This window comes from Cottoperca gobio, chromosome 1 (assembly GCF_900634415.1).
Source record: "Cottoperca gobio chromosome 1, fCotGob3.1, whole genome shotgun sequence".
Taxonomy (NCBI): domain Eukaryota; kingdom Metazoa; phylum Chordata; class Actinopteri; order Perciformes; family Bovichtidae; genus Cottoperca; species Cottoperca gobio.
The window spans coordinates 18,882,982-18,899,777 of record NC_041355.1 but is presented as its reverse complement, the minus strand read 5'-3'; the positions used below and the strand labels follow the sequence as shown (position 1 = coordinate 18,899,777).

General features: G+C 38.9%; 2 protein-coding genes across 3 annotated transcripts; both read left to right on the top strand.

The window, feature by feature from the left end:
• On the top strand, positions 1 to 6,379 carry notum2 (notum pectinacetylesterase 2). Its single transcript, XM_029438629.1, has 11 exons — positions 1 to 359; positions 545 to 597; positions 1,185 to 1,280; positions 1,394 to 1,454; positions 2,035 to 2,147; positions 2,239 to 2,341; positions 2,713 to 2,901; positions 3,501 to 3,601; positions 4,522 to 4,669; positions 4,791 to 4,838; positions 6,076 to 6,379. The coding sequence occupies exons 1-11, from the start codon at positions 1 to 3 to the stop codon at positions 6,377 to 6,379; spliced, it is 1,575 nt and encodes a 524-aa protein (XP_029294489.1).
• A 3,014-nt stretch (positions 6,380 to 9,393) lies between these two features.
• Positions 9,394 to 13,393, top strand: rps15a (ribosomal protein S15a). Of its 2 annotated transcripts, none has more exons than XM_029442204.1 (5): positions 9,394 to 9,544; positions 10,461 to 10,598; positions 10,884 to 10,963; positions 11,241 to 11,326; positions 13,260 to 13,393. In XM_029442204.1, the coding sequence occupies exons 2-5, from the start codon at positions 10,466 to 10,468 to the stop codon at positions 13,351 to 13,353; spliced, it is 393 nt and encodes a 130-aa protein (XP_029298064.1). In that variant the 5' UTR covers positions 9,394 to 9,544; positions 10,461 to 10,465; the 3' UTR covers positions 13,354 to 13,393. The 2 variants fall into 2 exon arrangements, with proteins under 2 accessions (XP_029298064.1, XP_029298071.1); XM_029442211.1 differs by lacking the exon at positions 9,394 to 9,544 and adding an exon at positions 9,644 to 9,819.
• The last annotated feature ends 3,403 nt before the right edge of the window (positions 13,394 to 16,796 follow it).

Genomic DNA, 16,796 nt, shown 5'->3' with positions numbered 1-16,796 from the left:
ATGAAGATACTGGGCAAGGTTGCTTTCTTGCTTTTGCTCGGGGCAATCTGGTGTCAGAACAACCGCAATGCTAAAGGTAGTGGCAAGACCACCAAGAAGTCTGGTGGGAACCAAGGAGGGGATGTTGGCCAGTCTCCAGCCATGGTTGCTCTGACTCCTGGAAGCACTAGAGGCACTGGAAGCACTGGAAGCACTGGAAGTACTGGCAGCACTGGCAGCACGAGAGGCACTGGAGGCACAGCTGAACCAGGGCGAGAGGGTTCTGCAGGAGCTCGAACAGCTGGACAACAGACAGATGATATGAGGCTGCTCTTCCTCAAGAACACCCAAGTTACATGTAATGATGGAACAGCAGCTGGGTAAGACATTCTTGATGTTTTCTATGACTTGTTTTCCTAAAACTCTTAGCAGGAAGATCATGAGATTTTTTGTCATTCAGTGTCTTTTTGCGATTTTAGTATTTTAGTAGCATAGAACATCAGTGTGTCCATACATGGCTGCTTTATCTCCACCATCCCGTTCCTGTTTATTTGTGGTTCTACAGGTTTTACCTAAAGGAGTTCAGAGGAAGCCGCCGATGGCTGTTATTTCTGGAAGGTGAGTATTTCAAAACCCAACTGGTTAATTTGGTCCCCAAAGGTCAGCTTGTTTTGGCGTGATGCCCCCATCGGAATTTTAATGGGGATGTCATCTTATCCCGTCATCTTCTGTTTTTCTCCTTTTTTGGTAGCTGCCTGTCACTTTGATAGACTCGGGATGGGGGAAATTTGTCCTCCTGCTTGTCTCATGTGTAAATTCTGAGAGCATAGGAGACGTGTACATCACATTTCCTAAACACAAACATTTTACATGGACTGTCTTTAACAGGATATGTATCATTCTGAGTAGTATAGTCAATTGGTTTTGCTAAATTTAAGCAGGTCAGATTCTCTCCCTATGTACAGTATATGTCAAACCACTTTGCAAAAGCTGAAGGTCAATCCACAAAGCAGGTGCTGACAGTTTACAAATTTGAGGAATAATTTGTCTTTTTTGTGAGTGAATATACAGTCTTGTTAGCAGAGCAGGCTGCAGGTGCATTCCTCTCCCTCTCCATTCCTAACGGGCCTCTATGATGTGCTAACAAAGGGTCTCCCTTACTGTGCCTAATGTGAATGTCTAATATTACTCTTTATTATTTTTAGGTGGCTGGTGCTGCCACAGCAAAGAGACCTGTGATTCCAGGTACCAGAATATACCCCGACTAATGAGCTCAACAGGGTGGCCCCAAACAAAAAGAGGTAGGTCAGCCGGCCATGTTTTAAAATGCACTTCACACAGTGTTGCTTGGTTTACGTAATCTTTAGTGAGACAAAGGGGACATCTGTCTGATCTCTGATTGCTGGATTTACAGGAACTGGAATATTGTCTTCTCAAGTGGAGGAAAACCCACACTGGCATAATGCAAACATTGTGTAAGTACTTGTATATCCTCACCGTGTGTTATTGAGGCTACTGGAGGTGTCACATACAGACAATCCTCATTTCTAAACCTTTGAGAGACAGGGACTTCTCCCCGTCCACGTTGGACAGGATAGTGTCATATACAGAAGTCTAGACATTAGAATATGATCTTATGGCTTATATATTAAAACAGCGGCTTTTTTTTTTTTTACTTAAATCTGCATTAATTGATCTTTTTTTTCAAACCATCACGCAAAATTCTCAATCGAGTTAAAACATTTCAAATAGTGTGAATAACAAAAGATTCACGCTATCGCAAAATTCACATTGCCGGCGCAAAATGTGAGGCATTCATGTCTTTGCATTGATTTTGTATGTAATCGCGGCACTGGAAAATGTAGTTTCACATTTGGTGTGAACACATACGGGTATTGCTGCTTCAGCCTTACTTGGTTTAGTATGACCAGTAGCTTATAGTGGCTAATTCATGTCTTACAATTTCTGATATGTGTTGACTTTCATTGAAGAGAGGTGGAGTTTTAATGGACTCAAGCTTTAGTGTAACAAATGTGATTGTCTCCTTTTCTTTAGATTCATCCCGTACTGTTCCAGTGATGTATGGAGTGGCACTGGGCCTGCCCCAACCCCTCCTCCACGACCACGACAAGGCAAAGAAAAAGAGAGAGATAGAAATACAAATGCAAGTAAGTTTCTTCAGATTATTCAAGACTTTTTCACTTTTTTCTTTGTTTAGTGTGGTGCTCCTGATCATTTGATGTGTTTATTTGTTATCAGCTGAGTACACCTTCATGGGATCCCTAATCATCCGTGAGGTCATCAAAGATCTCATCCCCAAAGGAATCAAGCTGGCCAAGGTTGTCATGCTGTCTGGCACGAGGTGAGTTTGTTTTATCGCTCTGACGCTGACCACAGCTTTTGGACGAGAGCCTGCATCCTCTGTACCATCTGGACCATCTCCTTGCCTAACATTAAGCAAGAGATGCCTTATTTTGGGTGCATCCTCTTGTCAACAATAAAGATGTTTACAGTCATCTGTGAACAATGACATAATGTCTATTAAAGGGCCTTGCCCCAGTAATGGTGAACATTCCTCCCAGGTTAGCAACATGGTTCTCATGACTCCCCTGAGCCCTGAAAAAGGATTCACCGTCTGAATGTGAATAGCTGGCATGCGCGGTAATTTTGATACCCTAACGGAAGGCACTTTCAAAGCCAAACTATTTATTGATTTTCTTGGCTCCCCTGCAGTGCTGGTGGAACAGGTGTTTTGCTGAACATTGAGAGGGTTGCCAGTCAACTGGAGCAGCTCGGTGCAGAGGCTCAGGTCCGAGGCCTCGTGGACTCTGGGTGGTTTCTAGAAAGTAAACAGCAGAGATCACCAAACTGCCCCGAGACTATTTCCTGCTTACCTGAAGATGCTATCAAGATAGGACTCCGGTAAACTCATGCATTCTTCAGTCAGCCTATATAGATTTTATGTAAGAAATACTTTTTGCTTTACCAGCCTGGTCTCCTAAAAATTACATTCCCATACTACGAAACTGTCAATTACGTTTCAAAGGAAAATGTTCTTCCGGATTAGGTTTGTTTTTGTCTGATCACAGTCCACGCAGAGAGGATCAATGGATGGGTCAAACAAAAACAAGATTTTCCCCAAGGAGACCGTTGTTCAATAAAAGGAAAAGTCAATGTTTACTTATTTTAAGTAAACTAACTAACGTAACATAATTAGATTTTGCCACCTGCGCAATGTACTTAATTTATAACTTAACTTACATAACAAACATACTTATGTACTTATAACCCAAACCATGTTTTCTTGCCTGAACATAACCAAGTAGTTTTTGTTTTGTTTCAATGTTTCAACGTGTTATAAATTGTGACCGTAATCCTTGAAATGTAATTAAGAATACAGTTTTGTTGTATGGGAACATATTTTTTAGGAGACAGAGTTGGCTACACAGTAGCCTACAGTGTTGTTGTATTTTGCTTTATTGTGTTAAAGCGTTTATTGACAGTGTGTCTTGTCTTCTCAGGCTGTGGAATGGGGTTGTGCCTGACAGATGCCGACAGCTCTACAAGAGAGGAGAGGAGTGGCAGTGCTTCTTTGGCCACAAACTATACTCAACCTTGACCTGTGAGTACTGGTTGGTGCCTCCTAAATTTATCTTGTTTTACTCCTTATTTTACTTAAACTGTTGAAAAGTAACGTGCACTGAAATATAAGAGGTGTGAATTTAATCAGCCGACAGACTCTGCAAATATACATATGTCCAATGTTGGTGATTTTCATGCTGTTATTTCAGCGGAAGAAGTATATGGTCTTTGGCAAGACATCTGCAAGTCTTGGATCAATAACCCCTAAGAAAAACAAAACAAAGCATGGTTGGCCAAATTCAAGTCAGCTTTTCCTCAGTTCCTGGACAGCTTATATTGTGCAGATCTGACAAAGGTAGCAGGAGTGAAAATTCATGTCATCACGGCTTAGTTGTATAAGCTTCAAGGCCTCATATGTGAGACTTAACAATTTCTGACTTTGGCGAGTGCTACTTTCAGAAAAGACACTGTGGAGACAGCAACACAGACTCAACCTGGTCATTTTCTGTCATTTCTACAGACAAAATCCCAGATTTTGTCCACTTGGGGGCAATGCAACAAGCTGTGGACACAACACTGCCTTATAAAGCTTATACATCAAACAGTTGCCTATTATAAGTAATTCCAGTATTTACTCCTGTTTCAGCTTTGTTTTGTTCTCCACCAACTACTGAGAAAATTGTCTGTCTCTTTACCTTCTAAATGCTTCGATACAGTTTGTTCATGCTGCTGGTCTCTGAATTTCTTTGTCTGCCATTTTGTGTTGAGCACTTCACTGTTCACTAGTGCGTTTATCAGGGGTTTTGCAAGCAGTAAATGCGAAACGATGAGAAAGAATATATGTAAAGCTCCGTAGAGGGGAACTTCAATCGGGTGACAATTATCTATAGGTTTATTAATGTATGACTAGAGCATCTTTAATACCAAACTCTTGTCCCTCTGAACTCTCTCGTCCTCTAGCCCCTCTGTTTGTAGTGCAGTGGCTGTTTGATGAGGAGCAGCTGAGAGTGGAGAACATTTACATGGGAGGACAGAGTCTGTCCGAGGAGCAGTGGCAGTACATACAAAACCTGGGCAGGGAGCTCAAGAACTCACTGAGCGATGTCACGTAAGTTCCCAAAAACTAGTTTGAAAGAGTAATGTGTTAGATCTAATATGCACTAGGTGGTTCAAATAAAAGAAGGATTAACGTATCGCTGTATCCTTCTGTTTATATGGTTTTTTTCCAGGGCGGTGTTTGCTCCGTCCTGCCTCTCCCACACAGTGATTACCAAAAGGTAAGAATGGATATTTGACTACTGTGGTGGTAAAGCACTTTCACGACTTCTGACCCTCACTTTATTCTGGCCTGTACCAGTCGTCATCTGTACCTAGTGAGCTCATGCTGCTTTTTTTGTTCACTCGTTCATCACGCCACATTCTTCATGTCACCAAATGCCATTTCACACTTTCCCTAACCCTTCGGTACCCCTTGAACACACTCATTATTTTGCTGCACAGATGGACATTTACGGGTCAGTGCAGCCTCAGCTCAGGTTTACAGAGTCAGGCTAAGTTAGGTGTATATATTGAGGGTGATGATTCTTTATGGGAGGTGCTGAAGGTCCAAGGTCATTGTAGGTAATTTTGCAGTGGCTGTTTTGTGATGTAACCATAGTGTATAAAAGAAGTAGTGATGTCATCCACTTGTTTGTGGACTACCGTTTTGAAACCTCGGGTTTGGCATTTTGGCTACTGTCATCTTGTTTCTTTGGAGCCAGAAGTGACCATACTTGGCGAGAGTGTGGAACCGACAAGAAGCGAGGCCCAGTTATTATGAGCACAGCAAATGTTAAGTTAGCAGCTAAAGCTAGAGCTAGTAAGCTAGCTTGGTTTGCATTGTTCACGTTAACTGTGATATTAATTGGGATGCTGATGTGAAGTGTCTTTTAGTACAACCGAGAGGAATAATGCTGTGGCAGCGACCTGTCAATCACAAGGCAGCCATTCCCTGAAGCATTTACTTTATCTATTTTACTTTAAATTGGACCATAATTTACAAAATGAACATTGTGCTGTATTGAAGACGAAACTAGCGATTGAGACCATAAAGTCATAAGTAAAATGTTAACTGAAGTTATAAATCAAGTGAAAACTAGGGCCATTTTTTCATAGACTTCTATACAATGAATTTCTTTTTGCAGCCAGTAGAAATTCACCCTTCTGGACATGAGAGAGAATGTTGGTTTAAGGCACTTGTGCATTGGATTCACTTTTCAGACCTGGAGGTTGCCTCTTGGATGTAACACACTGGCTGCACAAAGATAATGAAGCAAAAGTGGCCAAAGCAAATAGCAAACCTTGTGATCGGACCATGACATCCCCGTTGACACTTTCCTGGTCCTCCTTCTAACCTTATCGTCTTACCTATTCCATCACTTTCTGCCAACCTTTCCCTTTACTTATTTTTTATTTTGTTGTCTTTTCCTCAGTTTATTTCTAACCACTAACTTGCCTGTCTTGTTGTTGGTCTAGCAACTGGATGAGTTTCCAAGTTAAAGGCACCTCTCTGCCACGGGCCCTGCACTGCTGGGACAGGAGTTTGGAAGCAACCCGCAACAACAGAACACCTCCCAAAGGCTGTCCTTTCCACCTGGTTGACACCTGCCAGTGGCCCCAGTGCAATCCCACCTGCCCAGCCTTGGTGGACCAGGCCACCCAACAGGAGCTCACCTTGCTCCAGATGCTGGTAGCCATGGGCCTTGACCTCCAAAAGCTGGGCCTGGATCCCCAGGGAGATGCAGATTCTCTGACTAGCATGGTCAGCAATGGTGGCTAAATGTAAAAGTGGATATTAGCTTAAGAGATAGCCATGCAAAGGCTTGATAGAGGAAAGATAGTGTTGAAATTTTAATGTAACCAAAGAAATAGTACAGAAATCTGGTTACTACGTCTTGTGCTGCTCAGCATTCCATTATGCTTCATGTGTCTTGAATGGTGGGTGTGTCACTGAGTGGTTTGGCTGTCCCTCTACTGGACACTACTGGAAAGAGCTTTGGGTCTGAATCAAAGATGTTTCAGTTGTAGTGGTTGAATAGCTTTGAGTTTAGCAAACGACCGGACATACTGTACCTCCTACAACACACTTTCTTCCTGATCACTCCACATGAATATCAAACTTCAGATCATATCAGTAGAGTTGAATACTTTTTATCAAATACAGGCTCCAAATTGTCAAAGAAACAAAAATGTTGTTTTGACAGGACATATACAAAAAGAAACATTTACACTTATATATACTGTAGTTGTTAGCATTTGAATTAGTTTTAAAGAAACATTTATTAATGCTATTTCTACCTTACAGTTAAACTTTTCATGCAATAGCAATTATTCATGAAGTGCAAATTTTGAGAATTGTGATTTGGATTCTTATATAATAAGATACTCAGAAAACCCAAAAAACTGTACTTACACATTATTTTTCAAAACAGTTTCAAAGACACTGATTGTGATTTTTGTGACTTAGTTTTGGTCTCTAGCTCCTGATGCTTTGCTAACTTATATATATATTACAGAATATATATACATATTTTATGTGCATGTAAGATAAAAGTGTGATTAGTTAATGATAATATTTTTCTGTGTAGGCCGCCGGGAGTTTACCTATTTGATATTATGAAGTCTGCAATAAATTAAAAAAACTAGTGGTTGACCAATATGGGTTTTTTAAATGGCCAATGCCAATGGCAATATATAGAGAGCAGGGCGGCCGATGGCTGATATTGTGTTTTCTTTTTTTGCATCTGATAAAATACAATTCAAACAAACAATTTAATAATAATAACGGAAGAGATATAAAACGGTTGAACTTAAATTAACCTTTATTTAACACTCTTATTTTCTACATTGTGCACTTATTAAAAAAAAAAATCAAATAAAATGTATCAACTAAATAAATGTCCCAAACATATTATGAGTGAAAAATAAATTTAAATAAAAGATTTAGTGCACTTAACAAACACATGTCCTTGTTTCTGAGAGAGACAGACGTTGTAAACATACATGAATAAAAAATAAATTAATAATGTTATAGTGTGCTGGCCTTGGCTCAGTGAAATACTATAATAAATAAATAATCGTCCTCTTGAGCGCAGACCTCAGGCGATGCCAGGGATCTCAAAGTGGCATTCATCGGCCCAACCACTAGAAACAAACTCCCTAAAAAACAACAACAACTGCGGTTATTCACTGCTCAGTTATCAGGATAATCTAGTGACATACATGGACATAATACAGACTATGTAATGTGATCCTTTTATTGTTGACAACATTTAAACTCATGCTTTTTTCACAATTTCATGCATGTTTCGCAAGAAATGTACAGATGTAACTATAACTGTATGTTTTATTTCCATGTAGGTATTGTAATAACTGTCAAATTATAAGGATTTGACTAGATTTGTACCTGTTGGTAACAAGTATCAGACTGAGGTGTTGTTCATGTAGAAACAGGGAATAAAGATGTTAATTTTCTCTGAAAACATGGAATCCACTGTGGTTCATCCAATTCTGTTTGTTCATTCTCTTGACATGTTTAATGTAAAGCAATCATAATATGTGAGAAGGTGCAATGAGCAGATGCACAAGGCATGCTTTTCTTAGCTTGTGTCAATGGACCTTTTGAAAGAAACAAACATGATTCTTTCTTGATCTTGGTATTTTATTTTAGACCTTGAATTCTTCGATTTGATTATATGTTAATCTTTGTGTGTAGTAAGATATTTATATTCTCTTCAAAGGATATGCACAGTCAATGCCACTGCTCAGCAGAAATACATTTTTAAAAGATTGCACAAATTCTGCCTGGGAGCATGATGCCCTTGGAGCCTTCTAGCAAATCTGAGACCAGCAGAAATGACAGGAGAGTGGAGATGTGACAAGCAACAAAAAACTGAAGACTGATTTGATGTTGATAGGCCTCTTCTGTTTACTGACCCATCAGGACATTGCAGATATTCCGCTTTTTGAAAATGATTATATCCTAATAAATCATCTTTTGAAACTGAACTTGTCCACTTTCCTTTCCTTTGCTGCCTCACATGTTCATATACTCCAAAATGTGTTGTGCATAAATCAAGAAACATAGTCTTATGTTTATTATGCTCAAAATATATTGCATGTAATGTGGGACATCAACAAGTCTTTGATTGCACTCAACACGTTGCTCTGGTCAGACAACTAAAATATGATTGTAAAATAGATTTAACATATAGCTGGCGCTATATTTGATTGTCTTTTCGTTTCTAAAAACTAAACAAACAGTTTGGGACAGTTATGGCAAAGCAAAATGCATGACAATAGATAGATATGGATGCAATTATTCATCCTCAGCACTAGGTGGCTCTGCTACAAAACGGACACAAATAAAACTTTACGGTTCTTTAAACAAAAGAACATAATGAAGATTCAGTATGCAGCAGATAGTTTACAAATAGAACAATAACAAAACAATAAAGGCCGGAGGTGGGCTATATGACAGTAAAAATATTATAAAAACATACAGATATTAAGTGTCTTAATAGCCTTTTTGTTAGTCGAATTAGAAAGTAGTTTCACATATTGCTCAGCAAGATCCTGCATGTATTTAATAGTGACAACATTAAGGTTTTTATAATTTGGCCTAGTACAGCTGAGTCGAATCGGGAAGCTCCTTTTAGATATAAAGGCAGGTTATAAATGTATTAAAATATGCAAACCTTTAATAATAAATGAATGTTACCAGGTCATATTAACCATTGACAAACACATTTTAGCCACATTACCAAGAAACTTGGTAAACAGTACAAATGCGTTGGTTACAGGTTAGTGATTAAAGAATAGAAAAGGTTTTTTAAAAACTATTTCGTGGTGGTGTGGCTCATCTCAATTTAAAAACTCTTGGATTTTCTCCCATAATGCCTTGCCGTTTTTCCTGACTTCCTCTTTCCGCCATATTGCAGAACCGGTAAGAAGCTCTTTTACACTGTCACCTGCAATCTGCCAAGTATCTAAAGCATCTGTATGTTAAATGTTCAATTTATGTGGTCATCTTGAAGCCAAGGTACATATTAATGATTTGGGGTGGTTATCGCCTCGATTGATGAGACTAGTTAAACACAACTGAGTTATACATTTCTTCGAGCGGTCCCTCTGCTCGGCCTGGAAATCGGTGCGTTCACGGCGCCTTGATAACTGTTAGCTGCGACCACAGACGTGTCGACGTTCAAACTAATACGACCTGTAAGCTTTCCACTGATATGCGTTTGTAACACTTTTAGTACATGGTCGACACTGCGTTGACCGTTGTATCTGCAATTGTTGGGAGATGCTTAGCCAATGTAGTCGGCTAGGCTAAGTAGCTATTCTGTGTGCTCGCGAAGGACCATGCTGTTGTGGGGGTAGTCTCTGCGTTTTACTTATTTAGTGTCACTCAAGTAAATGCTGCTGGTAAAATTAGGCTGGTATCAGAAAATTATTTACTCAACGTCCCTTGCTAATGTTAGCTATGTTGCCAATAGCTGTTTGTGAGAAAGGTACGTGTCGTGACATATTTGATGCTAGCCTGGCTTTGCTAACTGGACATAACGTTATGTGCTCCACCTCATGCGCTTTCGGTTCTAACTTGTAGGTAAGAGGTGTGAGGTTAAAACTTGTATCGCACTCATAGCCCTACTTAAAAACTCTTCAGATAAGCGAGGGACATCAATTAGCAATGTGAAAACACAGGCTAGGTCTCCTCTTCAGTCTTAAAAGTATTAACTGTAATGAAGTGGTTTGGGGTCGGAGGAAAAACAGTCCCACAGTGGGATGTGAAATCCGGTGCAGCTTAATTTCGGTTGGTTCAAGCACATTTCACTCTTAACGGTTCTTTGTTTCCGCAGGCATCATGGTGCGCATGAACGTACTCGCAGATGCTCTGAAATGCATCAACAATGCTGAGAAGCGTGGGAAACGCCAGGTCCTCCTCAGGCCCTGCTCCAAGGTTATTGTGCGCTTCCTAACCGTCATGATGAAGCACGGTGAGTGACTGAAGTTTTCTGGTATGAGTGATTGGGGTTTTGGTATCATGAAACACCAAGTTAACAATCTGGCCATGTGGCAGTGCTTTGCTCTGCTTAATATATGTAAGAAATGTAAGTTACAAAAGTCTGTCTGTGTATATGTTTGTCAGCTTCTATTTCAAAGACCGGTAAAGGTTGTTGAGCTTGGTGTCTCAATCAAATGAGACCCCAAGCTCATCAGGTAAAAAATGGTAATGGTTTCAAGTGAGTTGAATTTCATTTCTTTGTCATTTGTATTTACAGGTTACATTGGTGAGTTTGAGATAATTGACGACCACAGAGCCGGAAAAATCGTCGTTAATCTCACAGGCAGGCTGAACAAGGTAAAGTCTTTTTTGTTGGCCCAGCAATGTCGTTGTCGTTATACCGCCTCAAGACTATTTCAGATTCATGCTAACTATGTTTAAATAAGCTGGGTTGGTATAAGCGCTAACATGTACTAGACCTTTTTTTTGGTTTGGAAAGTGGTTAATGTAACGGTCTCTAATTGAGGGGAATATTAATGCTTTCACAGATCTTACAATATTAAACCCTTGGATGTAGTTCCTGCTAGCTACCTTCTGTGTGAATGGATTGTTAACCAGTGTTTTCATCTTTCAGTGTGGCGTGATCAGTCCGCGTTTCGATCTCCAGTTGAAGGACCTGGAGAAGTGGCAGAACAACCTGCTGCCCTCTAGACAGTTTGGGTGAGAATTGCATTCACTAACTTTTCAAACGGAGTAGTGGCAGTAATGTAGTGCTGAAGCCACTGAAAAGAGTTTAGACTGCTTATTCCCAAAGGTCTCTAGTTTCACTCTTCATCAGTTAGTTACTGGCTTGGTTTCATGCTCAATTTGCCAGTTCTGGTGCCTGCCTTTGCTTGGTCGTACTGTGGTGGTTTTGGTAAATAAGTAAAAGATCTGAATGGTTTTGTGCCCCGAATCCCAATATGCTGTAACAATTTGTATTGAAACAATACTTGTGTGCTTGGAGTACTGAACAGACTGTACTGACTAGTCAAAAGTGTTTTTATCAGCAGTTGTCCAGAGTAGGTCCTGCTAAGAGGATGGAAGTAGGTACGAATGATGGGAGGGATTTCTCAGAAGCCGTGCATATCATTCTGTATCTGCAGTGGGGCTGCACGATGCATCGTGTCAGCATTGACATTGTGATGTGAGCATGCACAAAAGTCGCATCACTCAGCTTGCGGGGAGGGACAGGGCTCCCTGCGTGACTGTCAACCAGAGCGGACTGCAGCCCTTCTTGCAACGAGGCCCCCCTCTAGTTTACTATGATTTGAGGGTGTGACTCTTTTGCTGTCATCCCTATTCATATCTATAGAACCAATGTGTTTATGATTAAATTGTTTATTTAGCCTCTTAATTTCGAGCTGAAAGTGCACTATATTTTTGCGCCAATGTAACTTAAAATGTAGATAATTTAGGGTTAAAATTCCTAGATTTCTTTTTTTATATCCCAATGCATTTTGTGGTAAACAAAACAAAAAACATTGCAATGTCAGTATTTTCCAATGTTTTGCATCCCGGATCTGCAGGCAGGAATTACTGCGATGGAGAATATGAGAGCCTCTAACGAGCCACAATTTTCTTCATGAGTAGAAGTTAATTTGTTTGGGGAGTGACTGGTGTTCATGAATTTGTTTTGTGCATGTATTGAGGCTGTAATTGAAACTATCGAAAGGTGCTGGCATTACTCTGAACACGCTCAGTTGCTTTTTTATTTTAGTGTTAATCTAAAGAGAACACGTGTAGCTGAGCTGCAGAAGCTTTTATCTTTTGTGGAAAGGTGTGGCGCTCCATCAATAGATGGTACTTGTTGAAAGTAGATCTTTTTCTTTTGAAAGTTCTCACTATTACAGCAGCAACTTGTCTGCACTTGGCCTCAAGCATTCATAAGAGTCTTAAACAGTCCTCTGAAGTCTTATTTTATCATGATGTAGCTAGAAGTAAAGGGGTCATGAGCAACACTGAAGCTCACATTGACAATTACAGTATAGCTGCAACTTTTATTTGTTTAGTTACTTTTGATTTGTCTGCTCCCATCCTACTCGGAAAACCGTCAATCTGATTTGTGCGCAATTTAACAAACTTACCTGGAGTTGATTTGAGTTTTTTGTTTACCTGTGGAGCCGTATGAAAGTTGCAGAAAGAGATGCACTGGACACAATAATACTTAGAGTACTACCTACCAGACTGAGAATCAACCCAAGCACACGTTTCTTCTGCAGTTGAAACTGTCTCATACAATTTATACATGAAAGATGTTATTACTTTGGCAAACTGATAAAAGGCTCATTCTTCGTATATGGAGTAGGGTTTAATCGGATGGTCAAATGTGAAGTTATTCTGTGGCTTTATGAAGTATTTCTGGTGTAATGAACTTGTGTTTGAAGGCATCTTTATTTTGCTCCTTTTAAGTGAGCTAGACTGACGATTGAAGTCGACTATCTTAGTGTTTTGACTTTTTGTTTTAATTTAATAGATGGTACATGCGTTTTTAACAATCCCATAGTTTGCACTAGTTTCTATATGATGACTACAGTTGTGATCCATTATCTTGAACCCTTGCCGTCTGGTGGATTTCTGAGTTTTATTGTAACATGCTCTTTTGTTTCCACAGATACATTGTGCTGACCACCTCAGCTGGCATCATGGACCACGAAGAGGCCAGACGGAAACACACAGGAGGCAAAATCCTTGGATTCTTTTTCTAAAATGTAAAGAACTGCAAATAAAAAAACAACCAGGTGTAAACTGGAAGTCTGACTTATTTCAAACAAAGGTGTCTGTAGAAAGATGGCTTTTTAAAAGACTACAGCTTTTGTGAAAGGGTCAATAGTCCTTTGGACAAGACGCAAATCTGTAGTATACACCATGCAACAGCATTTGATTTGTCTTAAAGCACCACAGAAATGGGCATGGGCTAGTCATGGAAAACATAAGTAACTTGCAATTGACAACATTAGGTTGACATCCTTCAACATATCAACACATGGCTAAAGGTAGAATCTGCAAATGTTTGTTTTTTCTTTTGCGGTGCAACATTTGGACCAAACGTATCTATAGAATCTGGGTTATTGCCAAGTAGGTTTTTGCTATAAGAAATTGGCTTTGGTCTATTGGTGCAAACTTGGTCAAAGAAAATTAAATCAAAAAATAAAATGCTAATATACAATCAATATATAATGTATAAATATGTATATACATTTTTAAAAATCCCCTGTATCAAGATGTCAACAATTGACCGATGACCAAACTGGAAAGCAACTAGCTATAACCCAATTTAACCATACGAGTCTTCGTAATACAATGACCTTCTATCAAAGGTGTCAAATTGGAATGCAACGGCAGATCCAAGAAGAAAAAAAAAAACTAGATTAAGAAATCTGCACTAGAACACATCAGTTTTCAAAGCAACCTGAGACGACAGATCTTATAGTCCAAATATAATCTGTGCAGGAAAGATATGGAATATGTTGGACTCAAATTAGGCAACGTGAACATTGGGTGCTGATTAGTCTGTGACAGTTTATTAACTCGATATTTATTGTCCATCTGAGGTGATTGCTCCTCACCTGATTCAGCAAGGACAAGACAAACTTTTGAACTTATTTTGCTTTGGCTAAGTGGCTCACTGAGAAAGTGATGATGCATTTATCAGTTAACAGACTGACGGCAGCTGTTGAGGAAAAGGGTATATGAGAAGCATCAGGAGCCTATTGAGACCACAAAACCATTAAAGAAACTAATGCAAGTAGTAGTGACATGACAGGGGCGCATGCCTCAGAGGGCTACATCCATAAACACTACACCTGTATGCAGTGCAGAGGACTTGTGCTCGAACTCCAGACAAACCTCTAATAAGGACATCCATGTTGTAGCTGTGGCCCCAGCAGCTATTAGGAGCTGCCATATCTCTGCTACAAGGCTGCCAGCTTGTAAAAAGCCCTGGCTTTCTGCCCCTGCACTACTCTCAGCAGTGTGACCTTTTCCAGCATCCTCTGTGTATTTTGTCTTGTCCCCAACCTCTGGAGTCTGGCTGCCGACCTCACATTAGACTCTGAAGAGGAGCGAGGTAACAGCCTGCTAATGCAACATCTCTGTCCAAGTGCTCCTTGTGGGCTAAGAGCACACACACTGTCTGCCTCCCTCATGGGTTCACAGCACTCAAGCGCTGCCTTGTAAAAGAAAAAGCCTCTAATACTGCTGCTGTTTTTAAGAACGGGGATACAAGCCAGGATACCAAACTCAGAAAGTTCAGAAGAGCAGGAGAAGTACGGCTTTCATGCTCCGTTAGCAGTGAGCATTTTGACATTAAAACATCTGGGGTCAGCTGTCTCGACTTGTACTTGCAGTTTTTTAAGTGCAGAGATGCTGTAAAGAAGAGGCAAATTCTCACAAAGAGCAACTTATCGACTGATTTGGTCAAAGGCTCTAACCATACTGTGAGTTTAAAATCTGTCAGGAACCTTGAAAGCATCTAACACCCCGTCTCTCCTTTCTATGCTGTCTTTTTTATTCACTTTAAACTTTCTAATAAAGCATCTCTTTAAGAGCACTTTACCAGAACTTCATGGGTAAGATGCATCCCTGGGGAGAAATTTATGAAAATCTGCTTTTTAAGACACATTTGCGGTGAAGTACGGATAGTGGCATTTGCATACCCTTTCAAGGGGATAGAAAGCAATATACTTTAATTTCTTACAGCTCATCAAGAGTAGGATGTTACCCAACTAAACACTTATCTTAAAACACAGGTAATAAATGAAATGCCACAAGAAATTGCAGAACTTTGAAACATCAAATAGGAATGTATGTCGGTTCCAGAAAATATGAAACATTATTTCACACAAGATACAAATGGATAGTTCTGGGTTATTTTGTTTGGTTTATGTAAAATAGTCCTCAAATATATATATATAAATATAAAGCAGCCTGTTACCTTAATCATTCCATATTTATTCCAGCACCATTTTCACTCTGCACCATTACAATATCATCTTACTGTTTACATATTCCATTGTTGTTGTTTTTATCTACAGCAGGTTAAGCCTTTGAAAATGACATTTTATTTTCAAATTGCATTTTCAATTAGATTATGTATGTATATATACAGTATATATATATAGTATATATATATATATATATATATATATATATATATATATATATATATATATATATATATATACAGTATATATATACAATGTGTGTGTATATATATATATATATATATATATATATATATATATATATATATATATATATATATACTGTATACACACATATAGTGTATATATATATGTATATACTTTATATATATATATATATATATATATATATATATATATATATATATATATAAGGTATATATATACACACATATATGTATATACACATATACTGTGTGTATATATATATATATATATATATATATATATATATACACACACACACACATATATATATATATAAAATGAAAATGCAATATCTTTTATAATAAAACTATAGTTATCAATTTGTACTGAAATAACATACATATGGTGAAAATTATAATATATTGTGGAATCACATTTTAATTTTCAAGTTTACTTTATCATTGTAATAAAGTCCCCTATGGATGTCGTTATTTTTAGAATGCTAACAAATAAATAGTTGTTTAACTTTGTTAAGATAATGAAGCCTTTAATGTCTAACAAGTACTGTATATTACTTTGCCTTTGAATATGGAAAGTAACACTTTTTTCAGAAAGGCAAATGCTAAATGAGCGATAGCATTGAGTTAGTGCTAGCTAGTGGAACATCAGCTTGTCATCTATTAATCATTCAGTAATCTTACCTGTGAATGTTGTTCCATTATTTATTTGATGAAGTGTAGATATTGCAGTACGAGCACACTAAAATACGTTTTAGCTCCCCATGATAACACAGCCTTAAGTAGCACTGAGAGTAGCTCTGCAGCAGTGAGAGACAAAAGTCCTGAGGCTTTTTCAAATTGAAAAAGACTTGAGGAGGAAAACATGAGAAGTCAGAAGAAACTCATCCTGAAAAGTCTCCCCTCATTCCTGTGACAGTGACAGTCTGTTTGAAAACAATACACCAGCGTACATCTGGGGATCAGGGTCCACAGCCCCGCAGCCTGCAACATGTTTCTCCA

Bases quoted from the DNA above. Each gene is read 5' to 3' on its own strand.
- notum2 (XM_029438629.1), top strand. From the start codon at position 1: ATGAAGATACTGGGCAAGGTTGCTTTCTTGCTTTTGCTCGGGGCAATC. The intron at 2,902-3,500 runs GTAAACTCATGC...TTGTCTTCTCAG, and splicing joins GCTATCAAGATAGGACTCCG to GCTGTGGAATGGGGTTGTGC. The intron at 4,839-6,075 runs GTAAGAATGGAT...TTGTTGGTCTAG, and splicing joins CACACAGTGATTACCAAAAG to CAACTGGATGAGTTTCCAAG.
- rps15a (XM_029442204.1), top strand. From the start codon at position 10,466: ATGGTGCGCATGAACGTACTCGCAGATGCTCTGAAATGCATCAACAAT. The intron at 10,599-10,883 runs GTGAGTGACTGA...TTGTATTTACAG, and splicing joins AACCGTCATGATGAAGCACG to GTTACATTGGTGAGTTTGAG. The intron at 11,327-13,259 runs GTGAGAATTGCA...TTGTTTCCACAG, and splicing joins CTGCCCTCTAGACAGTTTGG to ATACATTGTGCTGACCACCT.